This window comes from Staurois parvus, unplaced genomic scaffold (genome assembly GCF_062004578.1).
Source record: "Staurois parvus isolate SC_StPar_1 unplaced genomic scaffold, SC_StPar_1.0 ptg001482l, whole genome shotgun sequence".
NCBI classification, from domain to species: Eukaryota; Metazoa; Chordata; class Amphibia; order Anura; family Ranidae; genus Staurois; species Staurois parvus.
The window spans coordinates 1,007,523-1,029,219 of record NW_028319278.1 but is presented as its reverse complement, the minus strand read 5'-3'; the positions used below and the strand labels follow the sequence as shown (position 1 = coordinate 1,029,219).

The following is a 21,697-nucleotide window of genomic DNA, read 5'->3' as shown; positions in this document are numbered from 1 at the left end:
AACGGTGCCACAAGGAACAAACCTTCAAAAAGTAAGGGACTTAAAAGGCACTGTGATAAAACATGACACATTTCACATTTTTGTGATGTTTTAGCACAGTGCCTTGAAAGTCCCTTAATACCTTCTTGCTTGGTACTGGAGCAGAAGACTGGTCAGCTACGGGAGTTTCTGACGTAGTTGTACTAAATCCAAAGACACTGGATCAATTTTATGGCACCTCATTTGAAGTCATGACATATCAGGGGAAGGTGAGGAGATGGGTGCAGGTTGGTGACTAGGAAATGGGTCACACCTACCACCAAGCTTGTGATGGAGCTGACAACTGAGACAACATGTTCTCAGATAATTTTGTGATTTCACACCACCTAATATTGTCATTACGTCATGCAAAATTTTACATTTGTCCTCAGAATTGAAGTGTGTCTCTGCCCCTGAGAACCCTGTTTTTCTATCAGCAACAATGTTGCCCTTTAAGAAGTGGATGGAGCACTGGAAGACACAAGGTTCTGTGCAAATTTGTATCCACCCCATCTTGGTGTGCATCTTATCTCTTCCTTCCTGATGTATTTCCCAAAACCTTTCTAGTTTCTTCCAACCCTGTACAAGAGCTGAGCTCATCAAACGTTTCACATCCACTTATTGACTCTTGTATCATTTTTTAATTCTAAGAATTTTGCCTTTCAACCTAGAATCCAGTTTTGTCTCCAAGGTCTCCAGGGCTAGGAGACATTTTTCCGTGCATGGTATGACTCTTCCCTTCATGTTATTTGATAGATTCTCCTCAGATCTTATTGGTGGTTGCTCCTGTGCTGTTAAATGTTAGGAGCAAGCCATGGCTTCTCATTCCTGAACCAGATATGAAGTCCAACCATATCATTCTTCTACTTGTTCCACCATCTTGGAGACAATGTCCAGATTTGTACACAATTTTGTTATTGTGTGCTACCTGATGGCAACATGAGCTTGCCTTCCTATAGGCTCCATGACTTGGATAATTCATGCCAGGCCTACATTACTATTTCAAGAAGCAGCTTGAATCAGGACTTCGGAGAAGTAAACTGGAGGCCCATGGACACTGAGATGAGTACAGCTTTCACCTGAATTCTACTTCGCTCACACAAACTGTCATTATTACTACTATTATGACTACTACTGTTTAACTAACACCAACTATAACTATTTCAAGTAACTGATCTTCCTAGTTTCAAACAATTAAAGTATATCTCCAGTCAAGCCTTTTTATTTTATTTTTTTAATTTTGGTTGAAGCGTGGAAGGGTTATAACCTCTGTCAGGCTTTGATTTCTTGAGGTATCTATCCTGCACCTTCATCTTTTACGTTTCTTTTGAAGGGTGAACAGCCAATGGAGACACTGTCTAAATTCCAAAATAAAAATATCCACCAAACCAACTGTCACGGTTTACCCTGGAGTTTCCTGCTTGTGAAATTCTTACTTCCTTGCTGCAGTGCTTCTGCTCGACCTGTGATTCCATTCAGATGTGCTGCTGGCTTCTGTGTTCACCCATGGGTGTTGCCTGCTCTACTGTGGATTTATATCCCTCTTCCTTCTATCCTGGCCCACTTCCTAGTCTGCTTCTCTATATACTGGCATGCTGAGTGCAGCTTGTGCTGCCTGAGCAACTTCCCAGTTTATCTGAGCTCCTGTTTTGCCTTGTATTATTTGTATTCTGTGTCTGAATTCCTGTGTACAGACCAGGGGCGGACTGACCATTTGGAAACTCGGGCACTGCCCGAAGGCCCAGGGTCAGTAGGGGGCCCATGAGATGCCCCTGGTACCTTTTTCATAGGCTTTTTTGAGTTTAGGCAAGGAAACAGGGGCCCCATTGTTCCCTATTGCCCGGGGGCCCCATGAGTTGTCAGTCCGCCCCTGGTCAGACCTTGGCTTTATCTACAGTTTTTGCCCACCCTGACCATGGTTTATTTCCTGGATCCTCTTCTGTCTCCTGCCATTTGTACTTTGCATAAGTGAGTGGTCTCCGCATTGTCAGCTGGGTAAACTTGGGGGCCGGGACCTGATTCCAGCTTGCAGAAAGTCTATCCCCACCCTCAGGGGTTCTGGTGAAGAAGGCTGGGGCATGGACTATGTGGCCTGGGGAACCCAGAGTTGGCTTTCCACAAGGGCTCACTACCACATTAACCTGATAGCAATGATGGCAGATCTCAAACTCTTAATAATATTTTAGTAGCAAACCATAGATACAGTGCAGTAAAATACACAGATGTTTCAGATATGATGGTCTGTATTATCAAGGTGACAGACTGTCAGGGCTAGGGAATCTAAATGTGTCACCGTGGGACAGGAGATCATCGTGTTTCTGAAATGTCTAAGTTTTGCTACTAAGATCTTAGTAAAAGTTTGGGCTTTCCCATCATTGGTGTGCTGAATATTTTTGTTTGAGGTTTATATTGCCATCTGTGTATTCTAATTGAGGAAATTAAACCTTTCTATTTGTCTAGGTCAGTGATCTCCAAACTGTGGCCTGAGGGCCAGATGCAGCCCTTTGCTAGCCTTTATCTGGCCCTTGAGGCACTATTTCTTCCACTGATTTGAGGCAATATTTCTAACACTGACCCAGCAGTGGGGCATAACTCCCCAACTGACACCAACAATGGGGCACTATTCCTCCCACTGAGACCAATGGTGGGTCACTATTCCATCCATTGAAACCAATGGTGTGGCCCATTGATAGCAGTGATGGGGTACTATTCCTCCCACTGATACCAATGATGGGGCACTATTCCTCCCACTGACGCCAACGATGGGGCACTATTCCTCCTACTGATACCAATGATGGGGCACTATTCCTACTACTAAAGCTTTATTCCTCTCTGTAATACCAATGGTGGGGCAGTATTCCTCCCACTAATGCCAGTGATGGGCTACTAATGCCAACAATGGGGTACTATTCCTCCTCCTGCTGACCATAGGTGCTATGAAACTGACACCACACCCAAGGCATTGTTTACTCCCTCTGATGCCAGGCCTGGGTCATTTTCTACCCCCACTTGCCACAATCTGGCCTTGCTAAAGTCTGAAGAACAGTAAACTGGTCTTTTGTTTGGAAAGTTTGAAGACCCCTGGTCTATGTGACCGTTATTATCAATACAGTATGTGAGAGACAGTCTTCCATTGGGGACACTTGGCGGTTGACCTTGACGTTGTTGAGATTTTCTCATATTTACTGTTGTATCTCAGTCAGGGGACAACAGATAGAAATGCACATAGAAGGAGCTTTAACTGTACCCTACAGCTACCTGAAGTTAGTCACCTTGAATTGGACTTGGCTTCCTCAATTGATGAAACCACTTGGAAAGGTTGTGAAACGTATTGAGCATCACAGAAACAGATAAGTTGAATGAGACCAACTACTATTAGCTAGACTGCAGGGGTGTAAAACTGGCGGCCCTCCAGCTGTTGCGAAACTACAAGTCCCATCATGCCTCTAACTTTGGGAGTCATGCTTGTAACTGTCAGTCTTGCAATGCCTCATGGGACTTGTAGTTTGGCAACAGCTGGAGGGCCGCCAGGTTGACACCTGTGAGCTAGAGCATGATCTGGATATACGAAAACCTTAATGGAAATACCCTACTCTACTAAAAAAAAATAAAAAAAAGTTTTGGCTACAAATACACTTCAGTAAAAGTTGAGTTAAGTTATTCTGCACCCAGACAGCCCACTAAATCTCGCCATGTTGTTTATGATTAGATGTGCACTCATATTTTACAGACACTTATGGTAACCTCTTAAAGTGACATGTGGTGGGTTGTGTGCAGTTTTCTAGTATGTGGGTTGTGGGTATGGCTGGTAGGGTTGTGGGTAGGGCTGAGGTTGTGGGTAGGGCTGAGGTTGTGGGTAAGGCTGAGGGTTCATAGCCACGCTCACGGAGGTTGTCTGAGCTGTCACAAAGTTGACGGGCTTTTTGCGCTTCTTGATCTCACGAGCCATTTGACACCAGGTACAACTGAAGCACCAGTAGAGCATGCAGCAGTCAGAACAGATGGAGCCCTGTCCAGAAGGAGAGAAGAAGGTCAGCGGACAAAGTAAAGACAATGTAAAAAGAGTTAAACCATAAAGAACCCAAGGTGCCTCCATCAGGGAGTAAACAACCCATATGTTTTCAGTTACATTTTCAAATCCATTTGATACAAAATTGACATCCAAACCAATAGAGCCAGGAGATGCTCTTATTCATCAAGGCAATTTACAGAAAGAATATGAGATGACAAAGGAACCCATTAATTTTACAGTCCTGGCAGCTCCATGGCAGTCCCAGTCAGTCAATAGACCAGACCTACCATGGGATGGGATGTATCCGTTTTAAGATTTGTGTCCCATCTTTTTGCAGCCTCAGAAGACCCTCATCTGACCACCTTGTGTTCAGAGAGAGGCCCCCAGGCATAGTTTTTTTTTTTTAAAGGGGTATTAAACATTATAACCCAACACTTCAATGAGGTCTCATCCTTCTACAAGCAATTTGGCTGTTGAGCCACCCACTATCTGGGCAGACCCTGATGGAGAGCTGAGGGAGTAGTTGCCCAGCAGGTCCATCTTGCTGGTGATTGACAGAGCACAGCAGTGGGTGAATCCAAAGCTGCTATTCTGTCTAACAAAGGCTTCTGGATCCACATACTGTCAATCAAAAATAAAACAGACTAAGTGTGACTGAGATGTGTTCCCCATCAGGCTTTGCCCACCCAGTGACACCCAGGGACCACCGTATTTGGACAATGACATCACTACTAGACTCAGTCCCTTGATTTACATTTAGCATTCTACCAGGAAATCTCCTGAATGGGGCCCTGGGTGGTCACATTCATGACAGCTTCCTAGAATAGACATATCCTACTCTAATCACTGGAGCACCAGCTCAAAACTGGTCTAAATTACCCCCAGAAATCTGTGAACAGATGGAAATTCTTTAAGAATCTGTGATTGCCATAGCAACAGGTTCCTAAAATGGTGGTAGTTAGAACTACCTGAATTTTTCGCCATTGCCTGTAATGACGCAAAATTTTTCCTGAATCAGGTGCGGGTAGTTCTAAAAGGAAACTATCAACAGAAATGTGTTGATAATACTTTACTGAATTCCCCTGGATGAGTCCCAGTCTCCTTCATATGCATGTTCCTAATGCTCCACCATGAGAAGTTTCTGCTACTTTAAAAAATGGTTACTCTATGAAGTTCTGAGACCCATAGCACCCTCAGCCTCCACCAAATATAAACTTACAGGGATTTTGTATCTCTCTCTCACAGCCGCTCTCATGGCCATAGAAATGGGAGGACAGACCATGCTGCTCCCAACATAGGCACAACATCCTGGATCCAGCAGAGGGAGGCACAGACATTCTCCAAAGTTGCTGACCGTACTGCACTGGAAGCATGGGAAGCACCAGAAGGCACAGCAACCTGCATGGGAAAGAAGGAGGGATTGAAGAAAAATGCCTGCATGGCGATCACCATCAACTTGTTAGCCCTGGTCCCTGAATGCTTCTTGTAGCTACTTGGCTTCCCCTGGTTTTTGTATTCTGGTTGTTGAAGCTTGTCCATTGGCTCTTGTTAGACCAGACCTTGCCTGTTCACAGACTAAGCCTGACAATTCTGGACGTAGAAAATATGATTCTTCACCAAAACTTCAGTTCCTGTCCAGTCTTCAGATCATTGACCCCCCCAGTCAATGATTAACCTGACAGATCCTTCCACTCTAGTCCCTCCCTATTCTGGTCAGATGGTTCACCCTTCTAGACTTTTAGTTTTTTCAGTTCCCTTCCCTTCAATCCCTACCTAGTCTGACCAGATTTTTCCCTCCAGTCTCTGCTTAGTATGACTCATTCCCTTCCTCTCCAGTTTCTGGTTAGCATGATCAGATCCCTGATCGATGAATAGTCTAACCAATCCCAGTCCTTCACTAGTCTGATCAGATACTTCAACCTTCCAGTCTCTCTCTAATCGCACTAGATCCTTCCCCTCCAGTCCCATCATAGTCTGATCAAAACCTTTCCTTCTCTGACTACTTTGACCAAGTGCTTGTCCTGTCCAGCCTCTGTGTGGTGTGACCAAATGCTTGACCTGCCCAGCCCCTGCATATTATCAAATGCTTGACCTGTCCAGCCCCTGTCTGGTGTGACTAGATGCTTGACCTGTCCAGCCCCTGCATATTATCAGATGTTTGGCCTGTCCAGCCCCTGTCTGGTGCAACCAGATGGTTGACTTGTCCAGCCCCTGCCTGGTGTGACCAGATGCTTGACCTGTCCAGCCCCTGCCTGGTGTGACCAGATGCTTGACCTGTCTAGCCCCTGCCTAATGTGACCAGATGTTTGTACCCGTCCAGCCCCTGCATATTATCAGATGCTTGACCTGTCCAGCTCCTGCCTAATGTGACCAGATGTTTGTACCCGTCCAGCCCCTGCATATTATCAGATGCTTGACCTGTCCAGCCCCTGTCTGGTGCAACCAGATGTTTGAGTTGTACAGCCCCTGCCTGGTGTGACCAGATGCTTGACCTGTCCAGCCCTTGCCTGGTGTGACCAGATTTTTGAACTGTCCAACCCCTGCATATTATCAGATGCTTGACCTGTCCAGCCCCTGCATATTATCAGATGCTAGACCTGTCCAGAACCTGTCTGGTGTGACCAGATGCTTGACCTGTCCAACCCTTGCCTAATGTGACCAGATACTTGACCTGACCTGCCTGCCTGGTAGGACCAAATGCTTGACCTGTCCAGCCCCTATCTGGTGTGACAAAATGCTTGACCTGTCCAACCTGTGACTAGTGTGACCAGATGTATGACCTCTCCAGCCCCTGCTTAGTGTGACCAGATGTTTGACCTGTCCAGCCCCTGCATATTATCAGATGCTTGACCTGTCCAACCCTTGCTTAATGTAACCAGATTCTTGACCTGTCCAGCCCCTGCCTGGTAGGACCAGATGCATGACCTGTCCAGCCCCTGCCTGGTAGGACCAGATGCATGACCTGTCCAGCCCCTGCCTTGTGTGACCAGATGCTTGGACTGTCCAACCCCTAACTAGTGTGACCAGATGTTTGACCTGTCCAGCCTCTAACTAGTGTGACCAGATGCTTGACCTGTCCAGCCCCTAACTATTGTGACCAGATGCTTGACCTGTCCAGCCCCTAACTAGTGTGACCAGATGCTTGACCTGTCCAGCCCCTAACTAGTGTGACCAGATGTTTGACCTGTCCAGCCCCTAACTAGTGTGACCAGATGCTTGACCTGTCCAGCCCCTAACTAGTGTGACCAGATGTTTGACCTGTCCAGCCCCTGCTTAGTGTGACCAGATGTTTGACCTGTCCAGCCCCTGCATATTATCAGATGCTTGACCTGTCCAACCCTTGCTTAATGTAACCAGATGCTTGACCTGTCCAGCCCCTGCCTGGTAGGACCAGATGTATGACCTGTCCAGTCCATGCCTGGTAGGAACAGATGCCTGACCTGTCCAGCCCCTGCCTGGTGTGACACAATGTCAGTGGGATCGCCGTACTTCCTGCAGCAGACCTCCTCTGTAAATCTAAAGTGGTCCCCTGTAAAAGCCTTTAAAAGCTCCGCCTACAAATTGTAAAATTTACGTAGTTTGTCGCTGTTGCATGGGGCGTGGCCAATTTTAAAGCGTGACAAGTTTGGTATCTATTTACTCGGTATAACATCATCATTTATATATATTTTTTTTAAATCGGGCGATATATTGTATTTTTTTGCACTAAAATTTAAAAAATGTAAATTTGCTTTTGAAAAACCGCTGCGCAAATACCGTGTGACATAAAATAAAATGCAAAAACCAGCAATTTTTTTTCCAGGGCCTCTGATTTAAAAAAAAAATGTTTGGGGGATCCAAGACATTTTTTTTAGCAAAAAATACAGATTTTATCATGTAAACAAAATGTGCCAGAAATGTCCTGGAGATGAACTGGATATGGAAAATGCTGCACCACTATATGCTATACATAGGGGGATACACTAGGGGGCGTTGCTGGTCACCCCACAAAGGACCCCTGCAGTCCTCTTCTTGGGTCTGATGATGTCACTTACACACTCCCATGTCTTCGCAGCAGTCGCAGATCCCTGAACCCCAGGCTTCTGGCTGGATGCTGGTCATGGTCACCGACTGGGAGACGGCCACCGGCTGCGCCCCAATGGGCTGGATGGCCACGTTGGTCATCATCTTCTGGCCGGTGACAACAGAATCTGAAAAGAGACAACATGTGTCAGCAACTCCGCAACTCCCCGCAAATCCTCATGCATGGAAGTTCCCCTTCTTCCTCTACAAAGTTACAATGTACAATCTGATCACTGGGGGAGGGGAGACTGAGGAAATGCCCCCTCCTCCTTTTACAAAGTTACAATGTACAGTCCGATCACTGGGGGAGGGGAGACTGAGGAAATGCTTACTCCTCCTTCTACAAAGTTACAATGTACAGTCTGATCACTGGGGGAGGGGAGACTGAGGAAATGCCTCCTCCTCCTCCTTCTACAAAGTTACAATGTACAGTCCGATCACTGTGGGAGGGGAGACTGAGAAAATGCCTCCTCCTCCTTCTACAAAGTTACAATGTACAGTACGATCACTGGGGGAGGGGAGACTGAGGAAATGCCTCCTCCTCCTTCTACAAAGTTACAATGTAAAGTCTGATCACTGGGGGAAGGGAGATGGCGGCTTCTCAGACCATAGTGAGGGATCCCTGAAGAAGGCTGAGTTTATTGGGTGAAACATGTAGGAGTGTATGTCACCACGTTGCCAACATAGCTGACGTCATCACGGAGGCAACGGTGTCAGCCAGCACATCTTACACTGCGGTCTGAGGACCCACCATCACTTATAGCCACTGAGGGCCCCACATCAATAGTCTTCCCTGTGATCCTCCACCATCATCGCTCACCATCACCGTTCACCGTCACCGCACACCGTCACCGCTCACCGTCACCGCACACCGTCACCGCTCACCATCACCGCACACCATCACCGCTCACCATCACCGCACACCATCACCGCTCACCATCGCCGCACACCATCGGCGCTCACCATCGCCGCTCACCACCGCCGCACACCACCGCCGCTCACCACCGCTGCACACCACCGCCGCACACCATCGCCGCTCACCACCGCCGCACACCATCACCGCTCACCATCTACCCTCTGCCACTGAGGGCCCCACATCAATACTCTTCCCTGTGATCCTCCACCATCATCGCTCACCATCACCGCACACCATCACCGCTCACCATCACCGCACACCATCTACCCTCACCATCGCCGCTCACCATCGCCGCCCATCACCACCACACACCATCTCCGCTCACCATCACCGCTCACCATCACCGCACACCATCACCGCACACCATCACCGCTCACCAACACCGGGAGGAGCAGCTGGACCTTAGTGATGGCTCTATTGCTATTGTGGATATTCACCAGACTGTACTATGCCAATGAACTTTCACACATCCTTAGTCTATGGTCCTTCATTCACTCACGTGAATATCCACATTTGGATCTAGAACTATGGACATAGCGCCCATACCTTCGGATAGCTGGGGCAGTACTCACGTGAATATCCACATTCGGATCTAGAACTATGGACATAGCACCCATACCTTCAGATAGCTGGGGCAGTACTCACGTGAATATCCACATTCGGATCTAGAACTATGGACATAGCGCCCATACTTTCGGATAGCTGGGGCAGTACTCACGTGAATATCCACATTTGGATCTAGAAGAATGGACATAGCACCCACACCTTCAGATAGCTGGGGCAGTACTCACGTGAATATCCACATTTGGATCTAGAAGAATGGACATAGCACCCATACTTTCGGATAACTGGGGCAGTACTCACGTGAGTATCCACATTTGGATCTAGAACTATGGACATAGCGCCCGCACCTTCAGATAGCTGGGGCAATACTCACGTGAATATCCACATTTGGATCTAGAACTATGGACATAGCGCCCATACCTTCAGATAGCTGGGGCAGTACTCACGTGAATATCCACATTTGGATCTAGAAGAATGGACATAGCGCCCATACTTTCGGATAACTGGGGCAGTACTCACGTTACTGCCCTCGAGTGGTGTCTATCCATTCTTCATGGACGTTAGTCTCCTTTGCAAACTACCATTAGGTTTATCTGGCATTATACTGTATATCCCCCCCCCCCCCCGCAGAAAGAGCCTGACATTGAAAAAGAACACCCCTGTTCTCCACTCGAGCCTTCCACTACCACTGCCCCCCATACACCAGCCACCATCCCCCCCCCCCCCATGGCAAGAGAGAGACACTCACCTTCACAGCTTCGGACATCCCCAGGAACGAGAGTCGGGCTCTGCATACACCATCATGAAACCCGCAGCATCTCTCGGAACCCACCAGGTCCCCATGCCGCGTGTGTCCCTTCTTCCAAGGGGCATTGCTGCCCCCCCCTGAAAAATGCTGCCCTAGGCAAATGCCTTGTTTGCCTTGTGGTAAATACACCCCTGTGTTGGATGCACAGCCCTCCGTTTTGACCGGACAACATTGTCTTTTTTCCATATGGTGTGAAGGGAATTTATTGCTCTTTTAATGTTTTTGCATTTTTTGAACATAATAAGCCAGTTTTCTACTAGTAACCTCCTATTGGGCTTTCTGTGGCCTTTGTCATTTGGAATGTACAATCTGATCATGGGTAAGGGGGGGGGGCTCTATTTCAGGGGCTCCTATAGTAGTGGATGGTTGCCTTTACTAGGAGATGTCGCAGATCTCATCTGTGAGTATATGATAAGATCTGCATATTATTTCTCGTTAATTCGGATGTTTTTGGTTCTTCACTGATCTCAGTTCCCATCCCCCATGGATCAGGTTCCATTATCACCTCCAGGAAATGGGGGCACTGCTTTGTGTAATGCAGAGGATAGAACTTGCCTGTCATGTGACTCTCCCGTGTCATTCGATATCTCCATATGATTTCCCCATTTTGGTGAGAGACAGACATACCCCAAAATCAACAGAAGAGAGGATATGTGTCCTTCTACCTTTATAGTATCAGAGTTGGCAGGGCGGGGTTCCCCTTCACGGCTGCTAAGGGTCCGCACAGACTTTGGGTGTTCGCAGTTTGTCAAGCAGACAAATTAAATAGGCTGTTTTCCACTCCCACCACCCATACCAGGCCATATACCCTCAACATAGGGAGGGGCCCCCCTGACAAAGTACCCCATTCCCATATTAACAAGGACAAGGGCCTCTTACACACAACTGGTGGATATGGGGGGGTCTGGGGGATGATCAAAATCTGAAAGACCCATTGAAATAAAATATGCCAATATGGTGAGCAGTCCACCAGGATCACACTTGATGGTGTGTTTTGTTTCAGCTGGTCGTCGGGATTGTCATGAATCTACATTGCTTGGTATGTACCCATTACTCATTCATGTGGCTTCCTGTACCATCTCTATGCTGATGACCAACAAATCTATCTTTCTACCCCTCACCTCACCCCTTCAGTCTCCTCCACACCTCACCCCTTCAGTCTCCTCCTCACCTCACCCCTTCAGTCTCCTCCTCACCTCACCCCTTCAGTCTCCTCCACACCTCACCCCTTCAGTCTCCTCCTCACCTCACCCCTTCAGTCTCCTCCTCACCTCACCCCTTCAGTCTCCTCCACACCTCACCCCTTCAGTCTCCTCCTCACCTCACCCCTTCAGTCTCCTCCTCACCTCACCCCTTCAGTCTCCTCCACACCTCACCCCTTCAGTCTCCTCTACACCTCACCCCTTCAGTCTCCTCCTCACCTCACCCCTTCAGTCTCCTCTACACCTCACCCCTTCAGTCTCCTCCTCACCTCACCCCTTCAGTCTCCCCCTCACCTCACCCCTTCAGTCTCCTCCACACCTCACCCCTTCAGTTTCCTCTACACCTCACCCTTTCAGTCTCCTCCTCACCTCACCCCTTCAGTCTCCTCCATACCTCACCCCTTCAGTCTCCTCCTCACCTCACCCCTTCAGTCTCCTCCTCACCTCACCCCTTCAGTCTCCTCTCGCATTACTAACCTACTAAGCGACATATCGGCATGGATGTCACTCCACTTCCTCAAACTCAACCTTTCCAAACTGAGCTCTTAGTATTCCCCCCAGCCCGTGCCCCCTCCCCCGACTTCTCCATCAAGATCAATAATACAACCATCAGTCCCTCCCCCCATGCCAGGGTACTAGGTGTAATGCTAGACTCCCATCTGTCCTTTCAGCCCCAAATCCAATCGCTGTCCAAATCTTGTAGACTTCACCTCCGCAACATCTCCAACCTCCGCAACATCTCCAAGATATGACCGTTCCTAACCTCGGAGACCACTAAGCAACTTATTCACTCCCTTGTTATATCTCGTCTTGACTTTTGTAACTCCCTCCTCATTGGCCGACCTCACCGCAGGCTATCCCCTCTTCAGTCTTACATGAATGCTGCTGCCAGACTCATCCACCTTACTAACCATTTTGTATCTGCCACCCCTCTCTGCCAATCCCGCCACTGGCCTCCATTCAGTGTCCTCCACCCCTCTCTGCCAATCCCTCCACTGGCCTCCACTCATTGTCCTCCACCCCTTTCTGCCAATCCCTCCACTGGCCTCCATTCAGTGTCCTCCACCCCTCTCTGCCAATCCCTCCACTGGCCTCCATTCAGTGTCCTCCACCCCTCTCTGCCAATCCCTCCACTGGCTTCCCATTGCCCAATGGATAAAATTCAAAACATTAACAATAACATATAAAGCCATTTATAACTCCACCCCAAATTACATCACCAATCTTGTCTCCAAATATCATCCAAACCGTACTCTCCGCTCCTCGCACAACCTCCTACTCTCTAGCTCCCTTGTCTCCTCCTCCCATACTCGTCTCCAGTACTTCTCCAGAGCTTCCCCCATCCTCTGGAACTCTCTACCCCAATTTATCAGACTATCTCCTACTCTGCTCACTTTTAGGCGATCTCTGAAAACCAATCTCTTCAGGGAAGCCTATCCCACCCTCAGCTAATACTGGAATCTTCTACTCTTCCAACCAGTCCATCCCCCACAGTTACTACCTTTTTGTACCACTAGCCCCTCCCTCCTAGATTGTAAGCTCCAAGGATCAGGCCCTCCTAACCCTCTTGTATTGATCTGTATTGTTGCTGTATTGTCTCCCGTTATATTGTAAAGTGCTGAGCAAACTGTCGGCGCCATAAATCCTGTATAATAATAATAATAATTTTAATGGGTGCTTCAAGATTTTTATTTGTGCCCACCATCAGACCCCCCACATCCACCGGACAAGGGTTGTAGGGAAGAGCCCCTTGTCCTCATCAACATGGGGGATCCCTAGCATGGTAACCGCCCCATGTTGAGGTCATATGGCCTGCTATGGTTCAGAAAGGTGGGCATATGCTTGTCTCCCCCTATCAGCATGATCAGGAAAGGGTCTTCTTTGAAATGTTGTGATATTCCCCCCCCCCCCCCCCCCACAAACACACACACACTTTCCTGACTAGGCAGGCTGCATGCTCAGGTATTTGCAGATGAACGTCAGCAGTGGGATCCTTCCTGTTCCTCTTTCAGAAAACTTCCTTTATTAAAATTAGCCAAAGACATGTACAGAGCTGAGAAGGAAGAGGATAACCGGGAACAGGAGGGAGTGCTAATGCTCCAGGATTCCTGTTTTTCATATGATCCAACTTCTCCATTCTGTACAATTGTTGAATTCAAAGTGAACCTTTTACCCGAGAAAAACCTGGAGACATTGTTAAGCTCCTCTTTTGAAAATGCTGCCTGCCCGGTTAAGCGGGTCTTCTGACTTCAATGCCTCAAGTCATTGACCCCGAAAATGTGTCAAACCAGCAGCTGGTTGATAAATTAAAGCTAAAGGTTTACCATCAGAGAGAGAGGGGGGGGGGGCATTAGCTTTACTGATTGGAGAGCTATAGCTCAGCAGGGGGGGTGTAAAACCTCAGAAGAGAGACCACTCTCTGTGGCATGCTGACCAGAGAAAAGTTGTGGCTGCTTTCTTTGTGCAGCCTTATATTTTGGTGACAAGTTCAGTTGGGCTTTGATATAGGACAGGGGTCTCCAAACATTTTAAACAAAGAGCCAGTTTACTGTCCTTCAGGATTTAAGTGGGCCGGACTGTGACCAGTGTGAATAGAAAATGTTCATGCATCAGTGGGGGTAAACAGTGCCCCATCATTGGTTTTAACAGGATGAATAGTGCCCCATGGCTGGTATCAATGGAAGGAATAATGCCCCGTGGTTGGTATCAATGGAAGGAATAATGCCCTATGGTTGGTATCAGTGGTAGGAATAGTGCCCCATCATTGGTATCAGTGGAAGGTTTAGTGCCCCATGGTTGGTTTCAGTGGGAGGAATAGTGCCCCATAGTTGGTATCAGTGGGAGAAATAGTGTCCCATCATTGGTGTCACTGGAAGGAATAGTGCCCCATTGTAGGTGTCAGTGGGAAGAATACTGAATACTGTCCTATGGTTGGTATCAGTGGGAGGAATAGTGCCCCATAGTTGATATCAGTGGGAGGTATCATTGGTATCAGTGGGAGGAATAGTGCCACATGGTTGGTATCAGTGGGAGGAATAGTGCCCCATCATTGGTATCAGTGGAGGAATAGTGCCCCATCATTGGTGTCAGTGGGAGGAATAGTGCCTCATCATTGGTATCAGTGGAGGAATAGTGCCCCATCATTGGTGTCAGTGGGAGGAATAGTGCCCCATCATTGGTATCAGTGGGAGGAATAGTGCCCCATCATTGGTATCAGTGGGAGGAATAGTGCCCCATCATTGGTATCAGTGGAGGAATAGTGCCCCATCATTGGTATCAGTGGGAGGAATAGTGCCCCATCATTGGTATCAGTGGAGGAATAGTGCCCTATGGTTGGTATCAGTGGGAAGAATAGTGTCCTATGGTTGGTATCAGTGGGAGGAATATTGCCCCATAGTTGATATCAGTGGGAGGTATCAGTGGGAGGAATATTGCCCCATAGTTGATATCAGTGGGAGGAATATTGCCCCATAGTTGATATCAGTGGGAGGTATCAGTGGGAGGAATATTGCCCCATAGTTGATATCAGTGGGAGGTATTAGTGGGAGGAATAGTGCCCCATAGTTGGTATCAGTGGCAGAGGCATATCTGCCATGAGGTAAACAAGGTGTTTGCCTAGGGCGGCATTATTCAGGGGGGGCAGCGCCGCCCCCAGGCAAAAGGGACAAGGAGCCAGGGCTTGGCAGGTTGGGAGAGCTTGGCAGGGCTCAGGCAGGAGGCAGTTTAGGCATGAGGACAGACTCAGCAGTTCTTGAGTAGGGGAAGGTGGGCTCGACTTATGACATTCCGAGTTCACAGCAAGCAATCTATCTTGCCCTCTTTGTGCCTTCCCAGAGCACTGATTCCCTGTTGCACCCACTGACATGGTTAAGATCTGGCAGGAAGTGTTCAAGCCAGCCGGGTATCGCTTACCCCGGCCCTCCTTCAGTGGCTCCAAAAATGGCGGTGGCCCGGTGGCACCATTTGCTTTCCCCCAGTGGGAGAAGCCGAAGATGACTGGGGTAAGTGCTGCAACTTCCTCTCCCTAAAAGAGTGCCTGCCACAAAGTCCAAACCCCCTTTTACCCTCCGGGAACGCTTTGCTGAACACTCTCTTCCCCCCCTCAGAGTAGCAGTGGTGAGAGAGCTGGGACACAGACACATCAGGCTGGGATGGAGTGGGTAAAAGAAAAGAGCAGCCATACTAGCAATTCTATGACAGAAGAGTGTGCATAGTGTAGAGGAGAGAGAGAGAAGTGTGTATAATGTACAGGAGGGAGAGAGAGGTCTGCTGAATCCATCCTCTGCCCCATTGACCACATGATCTGCCCTACTGACCCTGTCCTGTGGCCCACCGACCCCATGTTCTGCCGACCCCATCCTCTGCCCCATTGACCACATATGTGGCACTTGGATAAATCATGTCTCAGGGTCTGATGAAGAAGCCACAGCTTTTCACTGTGAACACTGAGACAAGAACCGTATACCGTGGCTGGGCTGTCGGTATGGGGGGAGGGGAGGGGGGGGAGCACCCAATTTTAGTCTTGCCTAGGGCAGCACAAAACCAGAATACATCACTGATCAGTGGGAGGAATGGTAGCCTATGGTTGGTATCAGTGGGAGGAATAGTGTGCTATGGTTGGTTTCAATGGATGGAATAATGCCCCATGGTTGGTATCAATGCAAGGAATAGTGCCCCATTGTTGTTATCAATGGGAGGAATACTGCACCATCGTTGGTATCAGTGGGAGGTATAGTGACTCAGATTTAGTATCAATATGAGGAATAATGTCCCATGGTTAGTATCAATGAGAGGAATAGTGCCCCATGGTTGATATAAATGGAAGGAGTAATGCCCCATGGTTGGTATCAATGGGAGGAATAGTGCCCCCTGGTTGGTATCAATGGGAGGAATAGTGTCCCCTGGTTGGTATCAATGGAAGGAATAGTGCCCCTTGGTTGGTATCAATGGGAGAATTAGTGCCCCGTGGTTGGTTTCATTCGAAGTAAAAATGCCCCATGGTTGGTTTCAATTGAAGGAATAATTTCCCATTGTTGGTATCAATAGGAGGAATAGTGCCCTGTGGTTGGTATCAATGGAAGGAATAATGCCCCATGGTTTGTATCAAAGGGAGGAGTAATGCCCCATAGTTGATCTCAATGAAAGGAATAGTGCCCCTTGGTTGGTATCAATGGGAGGAATAGTGCTCCATCGTTGGAGCATCAGTGTACCCTCTTCCAGCAGGTGTCCCTATCACAGTGCCCACTTACTTCAGATGTTTCCATCAGAGTGTCCCCCTTACAGCAGGTATCTCCACCACAGTGCCCCCTTACATCAGGTGTCCCCACCACAGTGCCCCCATACCTTTTAGCACCAGGCAGGTAGAGGATAGGAGCTGGGAAGTAGACCAGGTTGAAAGTTTGGATGAAGAAAGTTTGACTATCCATCCTTCTGTGATGCTGGGGGTGGGGCACACACGATGTCAATGGTTGTTAGAACGCTGGAGGTCCTAGCAAGCAATGACTTCGGGGGGGAAGGGAGGTTGGTTTACAGCAGACTGTTGGTTGAATTTATTTGGCAATGCTGTCAAGGAAGTTCTATCTAACCTTTCGATCCAAGTAGTTATTTTCTCGCAGAACACCCCTTTTTTTCTGTAGACCAGCCTTTTTCAACCTTCATATCCAAAAGGAACCCTTGAAATCATTTTCAGGTCCCAGGGAGCCCCTGCTAAAGCCAAATTACTGGTGGCCAGTGAGAAGAGTCCCACCCTTAGTGTGTTTGTCAGAATGCCACACTAACAGACAAGTTAATAGATCATTTGTAGTATGCAGCTGGCTCTGCCAAGTGGTGTTGACCCCAAAGCTATGCAGGTACCATTAGGTCAGATACTATTAGGTGGGAGGTCAGTCATCCTCAGCTCAAGAAACCCTTAGAAACCTGTAGAGGAACCGTCAAGAACCATTAGGTGGGAGGTCAGTCAGCCACATCTCAGGAAACCCTTAGTAACCTCTGGAGGAACGTTAGGATTCTACAGAACTCTTGTCAAGAATGGTTGTCTAGTTCCTCAACTGGACCCTAATTAAATGACTGGTGATTAGGGATGACCCAAGTAATTTTGTTAAAAAAAATTTTGTGTGTTTTTTTTTATGCTTTTTTAATTTCTTTGGCAAAATTGGCTTAACCCCACCTTACCCTTTCCCGGTGGCCCTTTAATTGCATCTTCACCCCATGATCAAGCGCACACCCCATTGGTCCCAATCACAAACAGAGGACTAGGCGCTGTCTGTGACAGCTCAGTCATTATACTCACAGCAGGCCGTAAGAGCACAGCAAGTGCATTACGTGGTTGTCAAGAGGATAAAGAAAAGGCAACCCACTTTTTTTTCTATATTTAGAGGTAGAATGTTTTTTTTTATGGGGGGGGGTATTTGGGTTAGTTGAGGGTTCATATACATTTGTGTGATATTAATGAACACACGATAAGGCACATTATCTCACACATTTACTTGCATTGCATTGATGCAGCCCAGTGCACTGAAAGCGCTACTCATGCACCCCAACATTTGCCAGTTGAGGACACCGCCCAGTAGATGCGTTTACCCTGTTAAGGTCATTAAACATTAGTAATGTATTAAACGTATGTTACATGTGTTACTGCAACATGGAAATATAGATGGACCCCACAGACCTTTGTGTTTGATCATTATTTGTGTACTTTTTTTTTTTCTTACCTTTTTCTTGTGTTTTATTTGCAAAAAAAAAAAAAGAGGCTAATGAGGGGCCAGTTTTTAGCACAATAATAGGTCCAGGATGGATGAAAAGGAAACAATTTAAAACTTCTTGGACTCGTAAAATCCATCCTAATTTTACCTGACCCAAATGAGAGAAATGGAGAAAAATTACCAAAATTTCTCAGTAATTTTTTTAAAACATTTTGAAAAGATTTCCCTTAAGCCTACTGGCCCTCTGTGCATTTGTGTGTCTTGGGGAACAGCAGTTGACCAAGAGAATGGAAGTCGTACTCCCCTGTATGGAACAATCTGTCATCTAGTAGCCACTTACCTCTCTTCTTCTCTTCGCTCAGGTGCCCTTCGTTCTGTTGCTCTTCTCTCTCCCTAGATCTGTTCTCAGTATTCTTCTCTCTTCTTAGCTCTTCTAGTCTCACCTCTCTCTGCCTATCTCTTTTCTGTGTTCTTCCCTCTGTTGTGCTCTTCTTCTCTCTCCCTGTCACTCTTCTCTGTCTTTCTCTTTCTGTGTCTCGCTCGCTCTGTCCTGACCAGATCTGCAGCAGCGAGGGAAGTTTCCTGGAATGCAATGACTGGCCCTCCCCTGGGCTACAACTCTGACATCACCTGTTGACTTTGAATCCTAAGAAACATTTGTCTTTTTGTCTGGCCAACAATAACTGTGATGGAGGTGAGGGAGTGGAACCTCCTAGCAAGTATGTGACATGGGGGACCGTGTTGTGTTGTGTTGACCTGACTACACAGGTAGGGTACAGAAATACATGTCATACAATACGCATAAATTACCCCAAACAATCCACACAATGGCCAAGCCTTCCTGTAAACTAGTTTCCATTTTCTGTAAATCAAACATTTGAGGAACGATATGGAGTGTTGAGTTCATTGAAGGGGAAGGATTTACTAAAGGAGTAGAACAGGTTCACTTTGTAAAGGGAATTAACATCTACCTTAGTGATTGTAGTGAGGAGTAGTGATAAGCTGACCATACCTGGGCTCAGTTCGGTGCAGGTTCAGGAACATAGTAAAGTTTGCATGCCGAATCCAAACCCCACTGAAGCCAAATGTTAATGGACATTTCCTAGGCTAATAGGCAAGGGATTGTCAAACAATTGGCACAGGGGGGCTGGGTACTGCCCTGGGGAACATGTACCAAAGAAATATTTTTTTAAAAAGTTCAGTTGCTATGAATGGTAAAGGATACCATACGTAAAAAAATGTGCCCCCAAATTCCATACCAGACCCTTATTCTTGTATGCAGCCTGGCACATCAGGAAAGGTGGGAAGGACATTCACCCTCCTCTTGAACAACGCCAGGCCCCATGTCCCTAAACTAAGCACCTTATTGCCATGTTGATGAGAACAAGAGACTCTTCCACAGCCCTGGTCTGGTGGTTGTGGTGGTCAGGACTGGTACGAATAGGGAGCCTATACAAGAAAAAAAGAAAAATGGCATGAGGTCCCCTCAAATTTCATTCCAGATCCTTATCCAAGTATGCAGGTTGGCAATCCAAGAAAGGGGGGGGGGGGGGGGGGTAGGAACATTTGGCCCCTCCTCTTGAATCATGCCAGGTTCCACGCCCTCAACATGAGGGTGGGGTGCACCTCCCAAGGGGGACTCTCCTTGCAAAGCACCTTGTTTCCATTAAGATGAGAACTACCCTGTACCAGTGGTAGTGAGGGTCAGGACATGAATTTTGAAGGGAGACCCCATACAAGAAAAAAAATAGCATGGGGTGCCCCCAGATTCCATACCAGACCGTTATCCAAGTATGGAGCCTAAAAAGCCAGGAAAGGTGGGAAGTGTATACTGTCCCGCCTCCTGAACCATGCCAGGCCTTATGCCCTTACAATGTGAGGGTACCATACCAGGGGTAACCCCTCTTGCAAACTACCTTGTCACCATGTTGATGAGGACAAGGGCCTCTTCCTCACAACTCTGGCCCAGTGTTGATAGGCTCAGAACTGGTATGAAATTTAGGGGGGACCCCATACAAAAAAGGAAAAACAAAAAAAAATTACATTAGGTCCACCCAGATTCCATACCAGATCTTTATCCAAGTATGCAGCCTAAAAAGCCAGGGGGGGGGGTCAGGGTAGCATGTGGCCCCTCCCGAATCAGGCCAAGCCCCATACCTTTAAAATGGGGGGTACCTTACCAGGGGTAACGCTCTTCCGGGGGGGGGGGCATGTAAATCTCCATCTTCTTACTTAAATGTTACAAGCTGTTGGACCCTGTCTGTTTTGCACATTCGTCCTTTGTCGGTGGTAAGATGCTCCTACATTTTATTCAATCCCTTAGCCATATTCAGCAGGCTTTGTACAGTGCTTGTATGTAGCTCTAGCCAAATGACCTCCTTTTCATGTACCCCTCTATATCTATGTGGGGAAGCGGGTGCAGTGGGCTCAGAGAAAGAGCAGTGCTGAAACCAGGGAACACAGGGGCTCTGGAAGTATCCATTAAGTCCAATAGTAATGATTGGTGCATCCAATCAAAATCTAAAAAGGAGGTGATTTTGTGCAAGAAAATCCTGAGGGGGAGGGGGGGTTTAGGGCCAATAGACCATAACATACCAGCGCAAAAAAAGAAAAAAATAATAATACCAGGCGGGGCTTTTCATCCAGCTTCACCCTTTGAATGACATGCTTGGGAGATGCCTTAAATCTGTAGGATGTGTTACAGAATGGTGGGACTTTCATGGACCGCCAGGGACAGCACATGCTGGGAATATGCAGCAGAACCCCAACTGGATTCCTTATATCTTACAAAAGGTAGTTTGGGCTGCAACCCCTGAGATTTATCCAGCAGTGAAAGGCTGGTGAACGTAGCATTCACAAAGAGGTATACTGGCTGTAGGTCCAGGGGCGTAGATGAGGAGGGAGTTAGGGGGTCCTATTCCCCCCCCCCCCCAGCACATCCTACCAAAATGCCACATCCCTGCCATAAACTGCTGTGCATGTTGTAGCTGTAAAGCATGGCCAATTTGAGATAGAAAAGGCCGACATGGCATGCTTGTAGCAGATTTGGGACAACCACTGTTTTGTTCTGCAGAATCTGCTTGCCCCTTACAACTTCCGTGTGCGAACCTGTGCCTCTCCCTTTAGGCTTGCCTAATAGTCTTCTATACAGACCAGTAGCTGTCCCTAAATGGCCAATGGCTGCCAATAACCCCCCTTGTATAGAAAGGGGGCGGGCACATAATAAACCCCTATTATTGGCCTGAGTCAGCCGACTTAAGTTCAATGGGCAGGCATTGTATTATGGTAACAATCAAACTGGTCTGACAAACTTCCACATTAATTCTCGGGGATTGCAAATTTTAAACCCGCTGGATCCACCACAAACCCCTGAGAGTGGCAAACCCAAACTTCATTCTGATCTATAAAGGGTCC

General features: G+C 47.6%; 1 protein-coding gene across 1 annotated transcript; it reads right to left on the bottom strand.

Moving 5' to 3' along the window:
• Positions 1-1,218: 1,218 nt before the first annotated feature.
• On the bottom strand, positions 1,219-19,789 carry LOC149435688 (cornifelin homolog). Its single transcript, XM_089662503.1, has 4 exons — positions 18,624-19,789; positions 8,065-8,220; positions 5,250-5,428; positions 1,219-4,027 (listed from the first exon to the last, which is right to left on the bottom strand). Exons 2-4 carry the CDS (start codon positions 8,195-8,197, stop codon positions 3,800-3,802), a joined length of 540 nt encoding a protein of 179 aa, XP_089518629.1. The 5' UTR covers positions 8,198-8,220; positions 18,624-19,789; the 3' UTR covers positions 1,219-3,799.
• Positions 19,790-21,697: the final 1,908 nt, after the last annotated feature.

Coding starts and splice junctions, on each gene's coding strand:
- LOC149435688 (XM_089662503.1), bottom strand. CDS start 8,197: ATGATGACCAACGTGGCCATCCAGCCCATTGGGGCGCAGCCGGTGGCC. Junction 5,429..8,064: donor CTGCGAAGACATGGGAGTGT/GTAAGTGACATC, acceptor TTTCCCATGCAG/GTTGCTGTGCCTTCTGGTGC. Junction 4,028..5,249: donor GAGAGAGATACAAAATCCCT/GTAAGTTTATAT, acceptor CCTTCTGGACAG/GGCTCCATCTGTTCTGACTG.